Raw genomic sequence first — 19,545 nt, forward strand, 5'->3', positions numbered from 1 at the left:
TGTTCAACCTAAAGCTGGTCACTCTACAGGCTTGTCTGAATAAGCTCGTTTCACTTTCATGCTTTCAAATACCTCTTACATGCTTTAATTCTGTCCCGTCAGCTCTCTCGACCTCTACATTTCCACAAGATGTCTCATAGGCACCTCTTTTTAACGTGTCCAAAGCTAAACTCATTCTCTTCGACTGTGAAATTTCTTCCAACCATCTTCTGCTTGGTCTCCTCTGCTTGTTTCTCCTCTCTTCCTCCTTACCCTACCAAACAGTACCTTCCAACTTGACTGACGGTATACCAAGCTAGAAACCTTGGAGTCATACTACAACATTCCTACCTCCTTCACTACTCACATCTAGTGACTCATTGAGACTTCTTCCTTTATCCTTATCAGATCCTTCGTACACTCTCTGTTCCACTGTCTTAGTTTAGCTCAGGCCCTCATATCTCACTCCCTATATTTCAACAGCTTCAAAAATGCTCTCCTTCAATCCGGTAATCCATTCTTCATACTACCATCAGAATCAACTTTCTGCAGCACAAATCTGTCAAATGACTGCTTACTTTTCTTAAAATATGCAGCGATCTGTAGAGACCTATAGTACTGATTCTCAGCATTTTACCAGAACCAACCTGAATGATATAAGTGAAGGCTCAAAGTAAAGCAGGCTGGGTTGGTGAGGGGACAACTGGAGGTGGGGAAACACTGCTGGAGTGTTCAAACAGAATGTCTATTTTCTTAACACCTGCCCACTTTCCCTGTAACTCTAAGACCTGTAGTGTGTTACTGTTCAAAATTACTATTGCTGGGCTTCCCTGGTGGCGCAGTGGTTGAGAATCTGCCTGCCAGTGCAGGGGACACGGGTTCGAGCCCTGGTCTGGGAAGATCCCACATGCCGCGGAGCAACTAAGCCCGTGAGCCACAACTACTGAGCCTGCGTGTCTGGAGCCTGTGCCCTGCAACAAGAGGACGCGACAGTGAAAGGCCCGCGCACCGCGATGAAGAGTGGCCTCTGCTTGCCACAACTGGAGAAAGCCCTCGCACAGAAACGAAGACCCAACACAGCCAAAAATAAAAAATAAATAAAGTAAAACCAAAAAAAAAAACCAAAAAAAAAAATTTCTATTGCTGATCTATAGTATCCAGCATAGATTCAAGAACCTTCAAAACCTGATCCCTACCTAGCTTTCTCAGCATCATGTTAGCCTTTATCATGCACTATTTCACTGTTTCTCAAAATCTGGTGATGGCCCACCCCCAGACCATTTCAAAGAGTCCACGAGGTCAAAACTCTTTTCCTAACAATACTAAGTTATGCTTCCTCACCTGTAAATATGCAAATGCACAGACTTTAGTACAAGATTTTTTTTTAATCATTTTCATTCCCTTTAGGAGTGTACAGCGGAGTCTTCTAGAGGGTACATGACACGTAATACTGTGAAATGTGACAATGCAACAGTATGAATGCAACAGTTATAAGAATCCAGCTCTCTTCTATTAAGCCAGACATTAAAAAAATTTGCAAAAATATAAAAATAATGCTTCTTCCCACCAATAACTTTTTGAAAAATAATTACTGGTCATAAAATATAGTATACAGGTTAATATGGAATGGTTTAATTATCATTATTTTAAAGTAAATTATTTTTTTAAATATCTTCTAATTTCTAATACAGTAAATAAACAAAAGCTCTTTGGGGTCCTCAGTAATTTTGGGGAGTGTAAAAGACTCTTAAGATCAAAAGGTGTGAGAACTGCTACATTATTTACAGCAGATTATCTACCACTCCCTAAATATGCTCAACTCTGAAACCTCCAACCTTTTGCATGGCGATGCATCCTCCACCACCTGCCTAGTCCCAGCCAGGTCCTAAGGGACCTCAGATGCATTCTGGAGAAACAGGATAAAGAGAACAGGTTTTGAAGTTAAGCAAGATACTTAACTTCTCAGAGTGTGTTCCCTTACCTGTAAAATATAGATTTTATCTACCTCATAAATTGCCGATATGTTAAATAAGACAGTGTAAAATATCTGGCACAGTGTTTAACATATAGTAGGGATGAAAAAATGTTAATTTCCTTTCTACTTAAAATAGTTTATAAAATCACAAACACTACTGTAGTAAGATTAAAAACAATAGAACAATTATTTAATCATAACAAAGCAAGCAAACTGGTTGTTTTGAGCAGTTCCTTCAGGATTACTATTAGTAGAGCAGATGGTTTTATATAATAAATTCCCTGAAATGCTAACTACTAAGGTAGTTCTGCAATTACCTGTGATTGATAAATTCAGATTAATCAGTTATTGGGACTTCCCTGGTGGTCCAGTGGTAAAGAATCCGCCTTGCAATGCAGGGGACGCGGGTTCAATCCCTGGTCAGGCAACTAAGATCCCACATGCCATGGGGCAACTCAGCCCGCGCACCACAACTACTGAGCTCGCCCACCTCAACTAGAGCCCACGTGCCGCAAACTACAGAGCCCATGTGCTCTGGAACCAGCGTGCCACAACTAGAGAGAAGCCCACGCGCCGCAATGAAGATCCCAACTAAGACCCAACGCAGCCAAAAATAAATTTAAAAAATAAATAATAAATCTTTAAAAAAAAATAAAATAAAATATCAGTTATTTTAAATAGCATTTTAACATAGGAATGCTTGCTATTATACCTCAGTTTAGCCTTAGAAAAAAATGTCCATAAATCTTCTCCTTCCAGTGTTTCACAAAAAAGTACTACAATTCACACATCCACTGCATCCTGTTTTTTAAATACTCCACTAAGTCCACTCATTAAATTTTTGTTTTCATCTTCATGTAGAAAGAGAACTAGTTTTTAAACTGAAACTGCCATATTTGTAGCTTCACTGTTGTCTTTTATGATTTTTTTTTATATACAAGTGTCTAGTGTATAAACTTTAGCCTAATCAGAATAAATTTACTTGGTTCAGTACTTTAATTATACATGATAAAGCTTTAAAAAGCAAAAGAAAATTACTGAAAATGGAAAGTCGAGACATCTCTTTTTCCTTCTATCTCTAGTTACACGTAACTGACTACATAGATTAGCCATTTGATAATATACAGACAGCACAATAATTTGTTAGATGAAGACCCTGAATATCAGTCTCATATTTCAGTCTTGTGAAGTAGGTATTTTTCTTCTTTTAAAGGTGAGAAAACTTAGTCAACTCATTTTCTTTCAAGTGGCCTGCCCAAGGTCAGAAAACTAGCCAATGGCAGAGATGGGAGTTAAACGTCTGTCAAACATAAATGTGCATCACCCTACCATACACATTTACTTGTCATGATCACTGTCTCCCATTTCATAAAGAAGACTAAAAATCGAGATAGTTGAGATCATGTTCTGGATCTGCCACAGATTAGCTATTTAATTTAGCTATTTATCAACTTGTAAAGTAATCATTTTGGTGCCGTAGTTTACACCATCTCAATACCTTAGTTTTCTCCTCTTTCACAGAATGGGGTGCACAACAGGCAAAGGCCAAAAACAGACAACTCACAGAATAGTTAACGACAAGAGGAAAAATTCCTACCCTTACTAGTATCAAGATATTCAAATTAAAACAAGATACCATTTTTCAACCATCAAATTATCAAAGATCCAAGATAATTATTATATGAACACTCATACAGTACGGACAGTTGTATAAACTGACAGAACTTCTTCAAAAAGTTATTCATAAACACATATTGAATGTTTATATCCCTTCATCTAGTACTTCCACTACTGGAAGATATCTTATGCAATAATCCAAAATAAAGAAGCTTTATGCATAAGTGTTCACTACAGAATTATGACGTATAATAGCAGAAAATAAATGGCCTAAACATTCAACCATAAGAAAATAGTTAAGCTAAAAGACAGTGGCTAGGTGAAATATTATATAGCCACCTAAAATCATTTTTACAAATGAAAAACACCTAAATATTAAGCTGGAAAAAAATTTCCAAGAATATTAAATGGTATTGATATATGTAGTACGGTCACAGAGAAGCATTAAAAACATTAATAGAGACAGCCTTTGGGAGATGGGACTATAGGAAGGCTGAACGGAATAATGGAAAGACCACAGTTTGAATGCCCATTCCACTTTCCTACAGGTAAGGCATTCTTAATTATTATTCTATAATATCCAAATTTGAAACAATGAACATTATCACTTCATATCTGAATAAGGTTATAATACAGTAGCTAGATTACCCCTAAGGCTCAGTTCTAAAATGCTAAAAATTTTTAAATGCATTTTTAATCCACATCAGAATTTAAGAACAACAGAAGAGTTAGAATCTATCAGCTGATCTCCTATTCTCTTTCCATGGCAGAGGGGACAAAGTTTCCCTCCAGCCTTCTAGTCAAGGGAAAAAGAGGCACCAACTAGCAGCCTTAATTACAGCTATTGCTTATCAAGTCATGGAATAAAAAAAGCAAGCACTACAAAAGAACAGCCCTAGTAATCAAATCTCAAGTGTAGAATCCCCTAACTATCCCTAGGTATTATGGAAGAAAAAGGAAACTCATTTAGTCCTGGAGAAATCTCCAATAGGAATCCCTGACTCATCCCCAAAGCATGAACCCTAAGGCTACTTCCCCTGTACAGGAGTTCAGAGACTGGGCACTTGTCCTGATGGCCTGCATCACCAAACAATGCTCTTTCCTGACAGGATATGCCCATGGATAACAAGATGATTAGCATGCAAAGAATAAGTGGCCAGGGACCACACCACCTCTTCTTCCACAACCAAAATAAGACTGTGTAAGACTAGTTTTAAACATTTAAAATATTCTAAATAAGTATTTTCTTCTCTTTTGGCCGGAGAGTAGTAAAAAGGGGACTCTGTCCAATTATTGTGATACCATTCCAAAGATACCAACACATTTAAAATTCTCAATAGTAAAAAGGGAACATGTCTTCTTTTCTTTAACCTTTTCAGATCAAAAAGTAATTTTTCAAATACATAGGCTAAATATCAAGAGAAAATCTTTAAAATAAGGCATAAATTACTTAATCAACATTTTCTGCACCTTCAAAAGATACTAACAAAACCTAACTCCTAGCCTCCTCTATTATTGGTCTAGGGAGGCGGGAATCACAAAGCTCCAACAACACTGTTATAATATTGTGTGAGGTGAAGGGTTAAGAATTTTAACGCTAAAGCTTTACTAGACCGAAGTCTCTTTAAAATGTGAAAAATTATTTCAGCACTAAAAGCCATTTCACCTGCACCCTGTAAACAATTAAACTGTACTTTGAAACAAAAACTAGCCAATGTTTGCTGCTCACTCATTTTTATACACATTAACTGTGTATCCTTTGAACAATCGCGAATTTCAGAGTTAAGTGACTATTCCTGGAGGTGTATCTGGCCCGGGAGCAAAATTTTCCCTAGCCTATTTCCCATTCCCAAACCCCGCCAAGACTAAGGAGCAGCCACTTCCCAAAGTCCCACTTCCTTTTCCATTCCCCAGACCTCCAGGGTTTCCAACGCCCCAGTCTTGCGCAATATCCGTAGGAGCAGCCGCCGCAACCACCGCCTCCTAAGCCGAGAAACAACCCTAAAGGGAACATTGTCCAGCAGAAAAATACGGGGGGGGGGGGGGGCAATGGAGGAAGTCGACTTCTCGTCCCACGCCTTCGGATCTGACCCCCTCGTAGTGATGGACCAAGAGCAATTCCACGACCAGGACTTTTAACCTCCTCTCCAGCCCGCCTGTACAAGCAGAGGGCGGAAGGGGGGGGGGGGAGGGGGGTTGCCGGATGGGGGGGTTGGGGAGACTTCGAAGGTTATCTCCCACTTCAGGGCTTCGGCCCGCACGGTCGCCTCCGCCTCAACACGACTATTGTTCCCAAGTTCCCCACCCCCACCCCGGATAGGAAGTGATAAGTCACATCCCCTCAGCCTTCGGCAGTGTCCCCTAGGGAGTCTGAAGTAGGCTTCCTTCAGGATAGCCACGCACCTCCACACCTCCACACGCTTACCCCCTCAACCTCAAGTCACGTTGACCCCAAAACCATCTCAAACCTGGGTCTCAAGAGACCAGAGATGGAACAGGGGTAAATGGAAATTGAGCAAACCACGAGATTGCTTAGGGACAGACCCTTTCCCATGCACCGGCGATAACTGCGAACCCAGGAACGGCAAATAGTCCTACCTTGTCCACCCCTGAGACCAGCTTGAGCAAAGGGACCCCACGAGTTAATTCCCACCTTAAGAGCCCCGTTCCTCCCTCAGCCGCGACACGCTCTCCTCCCTGCCTCGACCCTCCCTGGAGGGGCAGCTGGATGGGGAGGTGAGGAGAGACGAGCCCCCCGGCCTGTACCTCATTCGCCTCCGGCTCCCGGCCCAAGAAACAATAGGTGGTCTCTGGCAGCGGTGCTGAGTGCAGGCTCCGCCGGACGGCCTCTCCCTTCGCGTCCCGGACGCCGGCGGAGGGGGCCGCGACCGCGGGAGGAGAAAAGGCGGCCGAGGGGCGGAGGCGACCACCTCCCGCCGGCCTCCGAGTCCACCCGGCCCTTGGAGCTGGCGCGCGCCCCCTCCGCCCCTCTCCTTACAGCCGCACACAAAGCGCTGGCGGCCCGGGCCGGCCGGGCGAGGCTGCAGTGGGCTCCGGTGCCGGCGAGAGGAGTCGACAGCGAGGGGAGGGACTCACCATGAAGTCCCGGGCGAAGTTGTCCTCCCCATTGTGGTCCGGACTCTTCATGGCCTGGACCCTCTGTATGAATTTCCTCAGGATCTCCACTTGCTCCATCCTCCCGCGTCCCCCCGGCTGCGGTCTCTGGCCCCCCCGCCGCCCTCCCGCCCGGCGCAGAGCCCGCTCAGTCTTCCCCAGCTCGCTCCCCCTACCCGACCCCTCTCTCCCGACCCCCGCCGCTCCCTGCTCCTCCCCACCGCCCAAGGCGGTGGCAGCGGCGGCACCAGCCCGGCTTCCGATCCTACAACTTCCAGGAGCAGCCGCCGCTCTCCCACAGTACGGGGCGAGCCACTGCGGCTAGCGCCAACCCCAACCCCCAGCTTGCTCCATCCTCCTTCCCCGCCCTCCTCCTGCTCTGCCGGAGACGCCGCCACCGCCTTAGGAACACGGCTCTCCGACCGCCCTGCCCCCCCCCCACCCCCTTCCCGGTTCCTCCTTCCCTCCCTCCCTCCCGGCTAGCAGCCGCAGCCGCCTCTCCCCACGGGCGCGCCCCCGCCGCCACCCAAACGCTCGGCTCCGCGCAGCGGCTCCGTCCCGGGCGCTACGCCGCGCCGAGCCGCCCCCGCCCGCCCCGCCCCGCCCCGCCCCGCCCCCAAGCCCGCCCCGCCGGCCCTAGCCCGGCTAGGAGTGGCTGGGAGGCGCTTCGGCAGTCGGCTGGGAGACTTGACTCCACTTCCGGGGCGTGGTCCCGTCCGGGCAGCTCGTAGGTCTGAGGAGCGCTCGTAAGAGGGAATTCGACACAGCCGGGCAAACCCTACTCAATTGGAGTAGGACTTGAGTTGGAAACTGCGGTCTCACCGCCTATTAGTGGGAAAAACATATTTCTAGAGTGCTTCCGCCCGCCGCCAGCCATGGGCTGGGACTACAAGTCCAGGCCGGCCGGAGTCCAGGAGTGGGGGCGGGGGAGGGCGGCGGTGGGAAGAGAGGCATGCTGGGAACTGTAGTAGTGTCATCTCCGCGTTCGCAGCAGGTATGTCTTCATCTTAATGTTGAGGGCAGTTAGACCTTGGCACTTTGGGGAATGGCTACGGCCAAGAGAAACGAAACGCTTCTTCAGTGATAGGACTTTTGCTTTTTGCACATCCGTCTAAACCCCGGCGAGTGAGCGCCTGAGATTCAGTTTGTCCTAGTATGAATTGAAAGGAATCTGTCTTCTTGCCTTTAGATTCGCAGCACCTCAGAACTGAATAATAGATTTTTCTCCGTAGAATGCATCTTTGTAAGTCTTCTAGTAATCAGAGAAATCCGTCCCAGTCTAATTCATCATTTTACAAAGAAAGTGTTTGCCCATGGTCCCCCAGCATATTCTTAGCAGAGCCCAAACTAGAGCTCAGATCCTTTTGCTTTCACTACAACACCATATTGCTTCTCACAAAGGAGCGTAAACTTGTGATAATGTGACTGAGGTGAAGGACCTGATCCATGGACTTCTTTTGGTCTCTTAGACCCACACACACACGTTTTTTACAGATAAGATTGGTTAGGCAATTTGGTTAAAATAGGAAATGTCAGTGGTAGGCCCCTTTTCCCAGATGAATGTTTAGAAGCACCTTGGAATTTAGTGATAAACTTGAAGAAAACAGGTATGAGTAACAAAATCCAATTTCCTATTTGTTTTAAAGAAAAATATTTCTCTTTAAAATAATACAACTGACATATACCAATCTACTCTTCTTCTCAGAAATAACCACTTCCAGATGTGCACTTCCAAATGTCTTCCTATGCATTTACATACAGGTATGTGCATGTAAAAAGATACAGTTTTGTCCTGTATTTTAAAAATTCACTTAGAGGAATAGTTTAATTTCTAAGGTAAGCTTTACTTAAAACAAGGGTCTGGAGTATTTTACTTTAATCAGATTACTGAGACTCAGTTTCACTGGATATGAGAAAAGATTAGGATCTGGGTTTGATCACCTACCAGTATAGAGAAATTAGACGTGGGCAGAGAAATGGGCAGATGATCGAGGAATGCTTCTACTTTTGATATGTCAAAAGAATGTGCAAATCAGATGGTGATTGATAAAGACTATATGCTGGACAAGCTGTATATCAGTTTAGTGTCTACTTGTTTGAGTTATCGAAAGTGTTAGTTGTTTCAATTATCGAGTCCTGTTTTCGCTAGTGGTTTTGCAGTCTTTTTTTTTTTTCTTTTTTTTTTTTTTAACTTTTCCTCTTATTGCAAGCACTCTCTCTTTCTTGCAACACAAGTGTCTTTTGAGTTCTCAGCATCTACCTTTGGCATCTCATGTAGGTTAGGGAAAACAAAAGTAAAGTACCTTTATGGATTTCAGGTCTTTTGGAAAGACTTTCCTCTTTTTAATATATTTAAATCTTGTTTCAATCTACAGATGTTTTTTGAGCACCTCAAAATAGGAGGGGTTGTGCTGTGTGAGGGCAGGGGGAGATACAAAAATATCTCAGAGATGGCTTCTTCTAGAGCTTACAGCTGTTTCAGGAGACAGGAAAAAACACTAAAATCTTGGTTGCTGTAAGTTAATAAATGCCAAATGAGTGATACAGACAATGAGTAGTTTAGCAATTCTCAGAAGAGAGAATTATGAACTGGGTTGTCAGCATGAAGTGGTCACAGAGGACCTTGAAAGATAAGTTAAATTAGGTTTGAATGGGAAGAAGAACTCACAGGGAAGAGAAGTGACGAAACAAAGAGCATGAAGATAGCAAAGCAGAAGTTTGAAGCAGAACTTCTGTATATGTGTAAAGGCACTAAAGTAGACTAGGACTGGACTCTGACTGAGGATTTGGACCTGATACTGTTATCAGTGGGAGCCAACAAAGGTTTCTGAGTATAAAAGTGAAATTAGGAAAATATTAATCTGGCTGTGTATGGATAAGTTATGAAGTAATAAGGGAAGAGAATGGAATGAGCCCTATTGGGAGCCAAAACATGACACGACAAAAGCTGAAACTAAGGTCATAGCACTGCAATTACAAAGACACAGATGGAGGTGAGAAGACTGAAAGAACTCATAGAACTCGGTGACTGACTTAGTGGACAAGAAAGAAGGTGGAATTTTAAAATGACTGAAATTAGATTGGAAGAGGTCAGAAAGTTTGACAGAAAACAGGGCTATGCATGGTATGAGCAGATGGGGACTTTTGCACAGAAGGTGAGAGAAATTGACACATCATCTTTGGAGGCAATTTGGCCATAAATGTATCAGAGTGGAAACGTCATGCATGCTTTGACTGAAAATTTTATAGGTAATATTTATAGCTGTGTACAAACATATATGCTTATTGCAGGCTTTTTTGTAACGGGCAAGAGTGGAAACAATGTACCTGCCTATCAAAAGTTAAAAAACAGAATCACATACATATAATTAAGTCCTGTGAAGCCATTAAAAAGTGAAAAAAATAATCTGTATGTGTTGATGTGGAATAGGTTTCAGGATCTGCTTATTAAATGAGAAAAGCTAAACACACATTGCGTTTATCGTACTCTTCCATTTATGTAAAATGGAATGTGGATAAAACATGGATAAAATGCTTAAACACGCGTCGGATTTTCCTGAAGGATACTTCAAAAACTGTTAACTGTGATCGCCTCTAGGAGGGCCTTGAGAATCTTTGGTGGAGAGGGTACAACTTCCAATATGCATACCCTGTCATATTCTGAGTATTTTATGATGTGTTTACATTACTTTTCCAGCAAAGTTAAATCTATTTGATTGAAAATTTTTTTAGACTTTCAATCCGAGCAATAGAAAGAATGGTGATATCTTTAACAGAAACACACAAATAAATAAAAAATGAAGCAGATCCTGTCTGGGTGATGTTTTAAAATGGCACAGCTGTTTCAGAATGTCCACCTACTTACACCACAGTTCTCAAGGAACACAACTGCCCTGCCCATTCACAGCCACAGCTGAGGGTTTGGGCACTTGACCCAAGTTAACCAACCCATGTGGACTGGCCAGCAGCCTATGGCCTGGTGTAGGAACATGATCTGGGAGTATCGGTCCTCACTGTGAAGAATCGGAACTTAGAAACCTGGAGGGAGTAAGTCATTAAGCCTCAAGGGCAGAAGCTGAATGCCATGGGGTAGAATTAGGGATCTGACAAGCCAAAGCCTTGTGAGAAGAGTAGAAAGTATGGAGAATCTAGTTGGTCAAGAAAGGAGCATGAAGCATGCATGCAGAGATAAGTAGATATGTCACCTTATACCCATGTGGCCATGGGAGAGATGGGGAGAATCTCTGGAGCAACTTAACTTCTTCCTAACTGTTTAGGACAAGTTCCACTGACATTTATTCCAGAAGTCAATTCTGCTTTTCCTGAAACAGAATAGGGCAGTAATAAAGAGCGTGGGCTCTGAAATGAGAGAGATGAAGATTCAAAAACCCACTCCATTTCTTACTCAGGGCAAATCACTTAACCTCTCTAATCCTCAGTTTCATCTTCTAGGAAAGCTGCCTGGTGCTGTCTTAAAGAGGTGTGTTTCAGAATTAGTGTACTACACCTTACACTTGCTTATAGAAAACACAAGAACTGGTTAAACAAAGAATTAATGATTTCCAGACCTTTTACCTTTTTACCCTACGTCTCTTCTTTTGGCTTTTTTTCTGCTCACTGGCCACCTTTTCTCTGGGTAAATACATGAGGGATGAGAGGAAAGCCAAAGACTGTTTTCAGAAATCTCCCTTATTCTTAGTATTGCAATACTTTTGTGAAGGTTTGAGTGGGAGTTTAAAACTAATAATCCAAAAGAGGGTTCAGAATTATATACCTACTTCATATTCACAGTATCCCTTCCCCTCCCAGCTCAGGTAGAAGTAATGCTTTATATCTATATAGAAATTTTAACTTCTGGAGTATTGTTACACCTGTTCTCTCATAAAAACTACCTTTGTTATGGCTTTCATGGCATTATAGCTTTTTGTGAGCTCTGTTTTTCTTTACAACCCTGGGAAGTAATTTGGCATCATTGTCCTCATTAATAGATGAAAAACTAACTAAAACATGGGAGTGAACATGACTAGCTTATGTAAAAAACAAATGTCATGCATGGCCAGAAGCCACAGGTCCTGAGTTTCCAGCTTGTTGCATAAACCACTGAGTCACAATACTTTTATACCTGTGAGACTACAGGTGAAGAGTCAAACCATACCTAAGATTCTCCCAAAGTAGCACTTCTAATATTAACCTGTCATTTCACGCTACATTCCTCAGTCTTCTCCATACTCTCAAACTTAAGGACTCATAGCTGAGAAGTTATGGGAGCGTGGATAAGAAAGGAGGGAGGGGAATTCTTCTCTACTTCATTCCTGGTATTCTTTACTCCCTCATTCCTAGACCTAGTTACAGCAACAAAGCTGTTCACCATTTTTTTAATATGTGAGTTTATTGTTGAAATATGAAATCCATTTTATAGGGAACTGGGTGGGGGGGAAAGGAGCATATCTTTTTAGTCTAGTGTAGTATGAGAGTTTTAGAAGAAAAGCATTTAAAAATGGAGAGAAATTTGGAAAAGATGAAATTTTTTAAATAATATATATTTCTAAACTTAATATGTCAGAGTTCGTTTCACACAGTACTCCCTGTTTATTCTTATAACTCTACCCTAAAGTAAGCAGGCTAGGTAGTATCATCTCCATCTTTATTTATGCATTAGAATACTAGTAGGGATAGTAATGCCTAAGCTTAGAGAAATTAAATGATTTGCCCAAGGTCATATAGATGGCAGAACTGAAACCAAAACCCAGGTGGTTCTCCACTCAGAGTGTTACACAGCAAAGGCTAAATAGTGTAATAATAAATACTAACTGCAGGAGAATGCTGTACTTCAATCCACTCTCTTCTCTAAATTTTCTGTCTCATATTTCTCATGCTGTTTCATTTAGCATTCTAAGAAAAATTAAAATTTTATAAATAACTTCAAAGTCAAGTACTACCTGAGCATCTAATTAGTGATCCTTCAACCTGATGACATTTAGTTTCTATATTCAGGAATGGACGATTAACAAGGGCTGTGACATATGATTGCACCATATATAAAATCCATCCAGTATATTCGTTGGTCTCAGGTCCAACTATCAGCAAAAAGCCACAAAACAAGCAAAAATCCCTTTCATTCAGTGACTGCTATTATTTTAAATTAAAAATAAATTGTGGGGGCTTCCCTGGTGGTACAGTGGTTAAGAATCCACCTGCCAATGCAGAGGACACAGGTTCGAGCCCTGGTCCGGGAAGATCCCTCATGCCGCGGAGTAACTAAGCCCGTGCGCCACAACTACTGAGCCTGCACGCCACAACTACTGAGCCCGTGTGCCACAACTACTGAAGCCCGCATGCCTAGAGCCCTGCTCCGCAACAAGAGAAGCCACCGCAACGAGAAGCCCATGCACCGCAACTAGAGAAAGCCCGCGCACGGCAACGAAGACCCAACGCAGCCAAAAATTAAATAAATAAATAAATAAAATTGTGGACAGAGAAAGAGAAATACTGTATGATCTCAATTATATGTGGGCTCTAAAACAAACTCATAGAAAAAAGAGATCAGACTTGTGGTTACCAGAGTCAGAGGGTGTGGGGAGGGGGAATCAGAGGAAGGTGGTCAAAAGGTACAAACTTCCAGTTATAACGTAAATAAGTACTAGGGATATGATGTACAATATGATGACTATAGTTAACACTTATATGATATGTAGGAAAATTGTAGAAAGAGAGTAAATCCTAAGAGTTCTCATCACAAGGAGAAAAGTTATTTTCTTTTTTCTTCTTTCTTTTTATTGTATTTATATGAGATGATGGATGTTAGCTAAACCTATTGTGGTAATCATTTCACAATATATGTGAATCAAACCATCATGCTGTACACTTTAAACTTACACAGTGATTCATGTCAATTATTTCTCAATAAAACTAGAAAACATAAATTGTGATTCCACTTATATGAGGTATCTAAAGTTGTCAAATTCATAGAAACATAAAGTAGAATGGTGGTTACCAGGGTCTGGGGGTGAGGGGAAAGGGCAGCTGTTTAATGGGTATAGAGTTTTGATTTGCAAGATGGAAAAGTTCTGGAGATCTGCTTCACAACAATGTGAATATACCCAACACCACTGAACTGTACACTTAAAAGTGTTTAAGTGTTGCCTGGAGGGAAGCTTTATATATGGTTGGTACCCTGGTTTTTATGTCTGTTGCCCCAGTTTGGGGGGCTGCTGCCTGGCGAATGCCTCTTGATTCGCCTGGCTCTGGTAGCCATGAGGCTTGCATTTCTGGGTCCCATGGCGCTGTGGCAATTGGAGAAATGGGCTTTGGCAAGTTACATCCCCAAGGCACTGTACAGATAGTGGACTGAGGCACACCCCCCCAGCCTTTCTGTGAAGGAGGCCTCTTTGCTTGTCCTGGAGCTTCAGCCTGAGGGGCAAGCTTCAGGTTTGACCACATTTTGTGGCATACAGAGCTGCTTTTAAGGAACATAGGCCTTGCCATGCCATCTGGTCTGTCTCCCTCTGCCTTGCTCCAGTTCATCAATATCACCCAGGAAAGACCTTATACACTTGTCTGGAGCCCTGAGTTTTGCTAATGCCACCCAGGGACACCTCCAGATCATATGGCTCTGGTGGTCAGTGGGCCTTACACTTGTGGTCCTACAGGAGTGTACATATTTGCATACATTTAAAAACTGATGCTTGAGGGTCTGGCTTCTAATCAGCCTGAATCTAGGTGCTGAGATCTTCCACTTTGGGACACTGACAGATCTTGGCACAACCTCAACAACTAGGAGCTGTTAGAAATATAATAGTCTGCTTGGTCAAGCACAAAGATTTGAGAAACAAGCAGAGGAAATGAAACAACAAATTTTGTCTCCTACATGAGGCCACACCTTCAAGACTGGGAGAGGTGGTTTCACCTACTGTTAGAAACCAACACACAGAGTCACGCAAAATGAAGAAATAGAGAAATATATTCCAAATTAAAGAACAAGATAAACCCTCAGGAAAAAAAACCTTAATGAAATGGAGATAAATAGTTTTTGTGATAAAGACTTTAAAGTAATGGTCGTAAAGATGCTCACTGAACTGGGGGGAAGAATGGGTGAACACAGTGAAGACGTCAACAAAGAGATGGAAAATATAGGAAAGTACCGAATAGAAGTCATAGAGCAGAGAATACAATAACTGAGCTGAAAAATACACTAACTGGGTTTAAGAGCAGACTAGATGAAGCAGAGAAAAGGGTCAGTCAACTCGAAGATAGAGCAGTGGAACTCACCCAGTCAGAGGAGCACAGTGAAGATAGCTTACTGGACTAATGGTACAACATCAAACAGACTAATATTCGTCTCATGGAGCTCCCAGAAGGAGAAGAGAGAAAGGGGCAGACATCTTATTTGAAGAAATAATGGCTAAATACTTCTCTGACCTGAGGAAGGATACAGACATCCAGATACAGGAATCCAGAGTTCCAAATAAGAGGAATCAAGTAAGAGACCCACATACCAAGACACATTACACTTTAAATGTCAAAAATTAAAGATAAGAAGAGAATCTTAAAAGTAGTAAGAGAAAAACAACTTGCTACATACAAGAAAACCCCCATAAGACTATTACCAGAATTTTCAACAGAAACTTTGCAGGCTAAAAGGGAGTAGCACAATATATTCAAAGTGCTGAAAGAAAAACACTTCCAACCAAGAATACTATACCTGGCAGCAAAGCTCACTCAGAAGTGAAGGAGGGATAAGGTGTTTTCCAGATGTGCAAAAGCTAAGGGAGTTCATCACCATTAAACTGGCTTTACAAGAAATGTCAGTGGGACTTCTTGGAGCTGAAAAGAAAGGGTGCTAATTAATAACAAGAACACATATGAAAGAATAAATCTCACTGGAAAGGCAAATACATAGTAAAGATAGTGAATTAATTACTTATAAAGCTAGTATGAAGGTTAAAGACAAAAGTAGTAAAAATAACTATGGTTACAATAGTTATAAGGGATACACAATATAAAAAGATGCAACATCAAAAAATTAAGATGTGGCAGGGGGAGTAATAACAATGAGCTTTACAATTGGATCAAACTTAAGTTGTTTTCAACTTAAAATAGAATGTTATAGATACAAGTTGTTATATGTAAGCCTCATGGTAACCACAAAGCAAAAATCTATAGTAAATACACAAAAGAGAAACAGAAAGGAATATAAGCATGCCACGAAAGAAAGGAATCAAACAACAACCAAAGAGAGCAAGAGAAGAATAAAGGCACAGAAAGGAACTACAAAAACAGCCAGAGAACAATTAACAAAATGGCACTAAGCACATACGTTTCAATAATTACTTTAACTGTAAATGGACCAAATGCTCCAATCAAACGACATAGAATGGTTAATGGATTTTTTTTAAAAAGATCCATCTATATACTGCCTACCAAAGACTCACTTTAGAGGTAGGGACTCACACAGACTGAAAGTAAAGGGATGAAAAAATATATTTTCCATGCAAATGGAAACCAAAAGAAAGGTGAAGTAGCTATACTTATATCAGACAAAATAGACTTTAAAACAAACAATGTGATAAGAGACAAAGAAGGGCATTACATAATGATAAAGGGGTCAATCCAACAAGAGATAAAACATTTTGTAAATATTTATGCACCCAACATAGGTCACCTAAATTTCTAAAGCAAATGTTAACGTACTTAAAGGGAGAAATATATAGCAATACAATAATAGTAGGGCACCTTAGTACCCCACTAACATCAATGGATAGATCATACAGAGAGAGCATCAGTAAGGAAACACATTGGCCTTGAGCAACACATTAGACCTGATAGACTTAACAGATGTTCACAGAACAGCCCATCCAAAAGCAACAGAATACACATTCTTCTCAAGTGCACATGGAATATTTTCCAATATAGATCATATGTTAGGACACAAAACATGTCTTGATAAATTTAAGAGGATTGAAATCATATCAAACATCTTTTCCAACCACAATGGTATGAAACTAGGATTAATAACATGAAGAAAACTGGAAGATGTGCAAATATGTAGAGGTTAAACAACATGCTACTGAACAACCAATGGGTCAAAGAAGAAATCAAAAGAGAAATAAATAAGTACCTTGAGACAAATGAAAATAGAAATGTAACATGCCAAAATTTATAGGATGCAGCAAGAGTAGTTCTAAGAAGGAAGTTCATAGCAATAAGTGCCTTCCTCAAGAAATAAGAAAAGTCTCAAACAACCTAACTTTATTTTTTTTCTTTTCCATTATGGTTTATTACAGGATATTCAACATAGTTCCCTGTACTATACAGTAGCACCTTGTTGTTTATCTATTCTATATATAATAGTTTAAATATGCCAATTCCAAACTCCCAGTCCATCCCTGCTCCACTCCCCCACCCCCTTGGCAACCACAAGTCTGTTCTCTATGTCTGCAAGGCTGTTTCTGTTTCATAAATAAGTTCATTTGTGTCATATTTTGATTCCAGGTATAAGTGATATCATATGGTATTTGTCAAGGAGCTTTACACCTCAAGGAGCTAGAAAAAGAAGAACAGACAAAGCCCAAAGTTAGTAGAAGGAAGGAAGTAAAGATTAGAGCAGGAGTAAATTAAAATGAGACTAAACAGACAGTAGAAAAGGTCAATGAAATGAAGAGCTGGTTCTTTGAAAAGATAAACAAAATTGACAAATCCTTAGTGAGACTTAACAAGAAAAAAGAGAGAGCACTCAAATAAATAAAATCGGAAAAGAAAGAGGAGGTAATACAACCAATACCAGAGAAATACAAAGACTCATAAAAGACTACTATAAACAATTATATGACAACAAATTTTACAGCCTAGAGGAAATTGATAAATTCCTAGAAACATGCAGGCAACCAAGACCGAATTACTATGAAATAGAAAATCTGAACAGACTGATTACCAATAAGGAGATTAAATTAGTAATCAAAAACCTCCCAAGAAACAAAAGTTCAGGGCCAGACAACTTCACTGGTGAATTATACCAAAAATTCAAAGAAGAGTTAATACCAATCCTTCTCAAACTCCTACGTAAAATAGAAGAAGAGGGAACTCGTCCAAACTCATTTTACAAGGCCAGCATTACCCTGATCCAAAATCAGACAGGGATACCACAGGAAAAGAAAATTACAGACCAATATTCCAGATGAACATAGATGTAAAAATCATCAACAAAATATTAGAAAACCAAAATCAACAATACATTAAAAGAAATCATACACCACAGTCAAGAGGGATTTATTCCAGGGATGCGGGGTGGGGGAGCTGGTTCAACATCCACAAATCAGTCCATGTGATACACCACATTAACAAAATTAAGGATAAAAATCATATGATCATCTCAATAGATGCAGAAAAAGCATTTGCCAAAATTCAACATTTATTTATGATTTAAAAAAGCTCTTAAAAATGCTCAACAAAACAAGTGTAGAAGGAATGTACATCAACATAATGAAGTCCCTTATGTGACAAGACCACAGTTAACATCATACTCAATCGTGAAAAGTTGAAAATTTTTCCTCTAAGATCAGGAACAAGTGATGTTCCTTGTTCAAGTGGAACAAGAATGTTCACTCTCACCACTTTATTCAACATAGTATTGGAAGTTCTAGCCAGAGCAATTAGGCAAGAAAAAGAAAAGGCATCCAAGTTGGAAAGAAAAAAGTAAAACTGTCACTGGTTGCAGATGACATGATATTATACATAGAAAACTCTAAAGACTCCATCAAAAAACTGTTAGAACTAATCAGCAAGTTAAGTAAACTTGCAGGATACAAAATCAATACACATTTCTCTACACAAATAATGAACTATCAGAAAGAGAAATTAAGAAAACAGTCCCATTTACAAGTGCATCTAAAAGATAAAATACCTAGGAATAAATTTAACCAAGGAGATGAAAGACCTGTATATTGAAAACTACAAGACATTAATGAAAGAAATTGAAAAAGACACAAATAACTGAAAACATATTCCATGCTCATGGGTTGGAAGAATTAGTATTGTTAAAATGACCATTCTCCCCAAAGCAATGTATGGATTCAATGCAATCCCTATCAAAATTCCAAAGGCATTTTTCACAGAAATAGAATAAACAACCCTAAAATTTGTATGTAGCCATAAAAAACCCTGAATAGTCAAAACAATCTTGAAAAAAAGAACAGAGCTGGAGACATCATACTCTCTGATTTCAAACTACTCCAAAGCTATAGTAACTAAAACAATATATTGACATAAAAAGACACCTAGATCAGTAGAACATAATAGAGAGCCCAGAAATAAACCCATGCATAAGTGGTCAATTAATTTACAATAAAGGAATCAAGAATATACAATGGGGAAAGGACAGTCTCTTCAGTAAGTGGTTTTGGTAAAACTGAACAGTCACATGCAAAAGAATGAAACTGGACCTCTGTCACAGACCATCCACAAAAACTAACTCAAAATGGATTAAAGGCTTGAATGTAAGGCCTAAAACCATAAAACTGCTAGAAGAAAACATAGGCAATAAGCTACTTGACATAGGTGTTGGTGATTTTTTTTTAATATTATTTATTTGGCTGTGGTGGGTCTTAGTTGTGGCAGGCAGGCCCCTTAATTGCAGCTCGCGGGCTCCTTACTTGTGGCATGCATGTGGGATCTAGTTCCCTGACTAGTGATCAAACCTGGGCCCCTTGCATTGGGAGCATGGAGTCTTAACCACTGCACCACCAGGGAAGTCCCCAGTGATGATTTTTTGAATCTGACACCAAAAGCAAAAGCAACGAAAGCAAAAATAAACAAGTGGGACTACATCAAACTAAAAAGCTTCTGCATAGCAAAATAAACCATCA

General features: G+C 40.7%; 1 protein-coding gene and 1 long non-coding RNA gene across 6 annotated transcripts in view; one reads left to right on the plus strand and one right to left on the minus strand.

Moving 5' to 3' along the window:
* PTPN12 (protein tyrosine phosphatase non-receptor type 12) overlaps nucleotides 1-6,807 on the minus strand; it is an 88,437-nt gene extending 81,630 nt beyond the window's left edge. Inside the window, exon 1 of one of the 3 annotated variants that reach the window (XM_059934096.1) lies at nucleotides 6,668-6,807. In XM_059934096.1, the coding sequence (XP_059790079.1) occupies nucleotides 6,668-6,766 (99 nt within the window). In that variant the 5' untranslated portion in view covers nucleotides 6,767-6,807. Of the gene's footprint in view, nucleotides 1-6,337; nucleotides 6,520-6,667 lie in introns of those variants that run through there. The other 2 variants (XM_059934094.1, XM_059934095.1) reach the window with 2 other exon arrangements.
* A 592-nt stretch (nucleotides 6,808-7,399) lies between these two features.
* The window catches only part of LOC132372071 (uncharacterized), a 91,819-nt gene continuing 79,673 nt past the window's right edge, over nucleotides 7,400-19,545 (plus strand). For all 3 annotated transcript variants that reach the window (XR_009505083.1, XR_009505084.1, XR_009505085.1), the window contains exons 1-2: nucleotides 7,400-7,679; nucleotides 8,391-8,446. This is a non-coding gene — a long non-coding RNA (uncharacterized LOC132372071). The remainder of the gene's footprint in view (nucleotides 7,680-8,390; nucleotides 8,447-19,545) is intronic.

Source organism: Balaenoptera ricei, chromosome 9, assembly GCF_028023285.1.
Source record: "Balaenoptera ricei isolate mBalRic1 chromosome 9, mBalRic1.hap2, whole genome shotgun sequence".
NCBI classification, from domain to species: domain Eukaryota; kingdom Metazoa; phylum Chordata; class Mammalia; order Artiodactyla; family Balaenopteridae; genus Balaenoptera; species Balaenoptera ricei.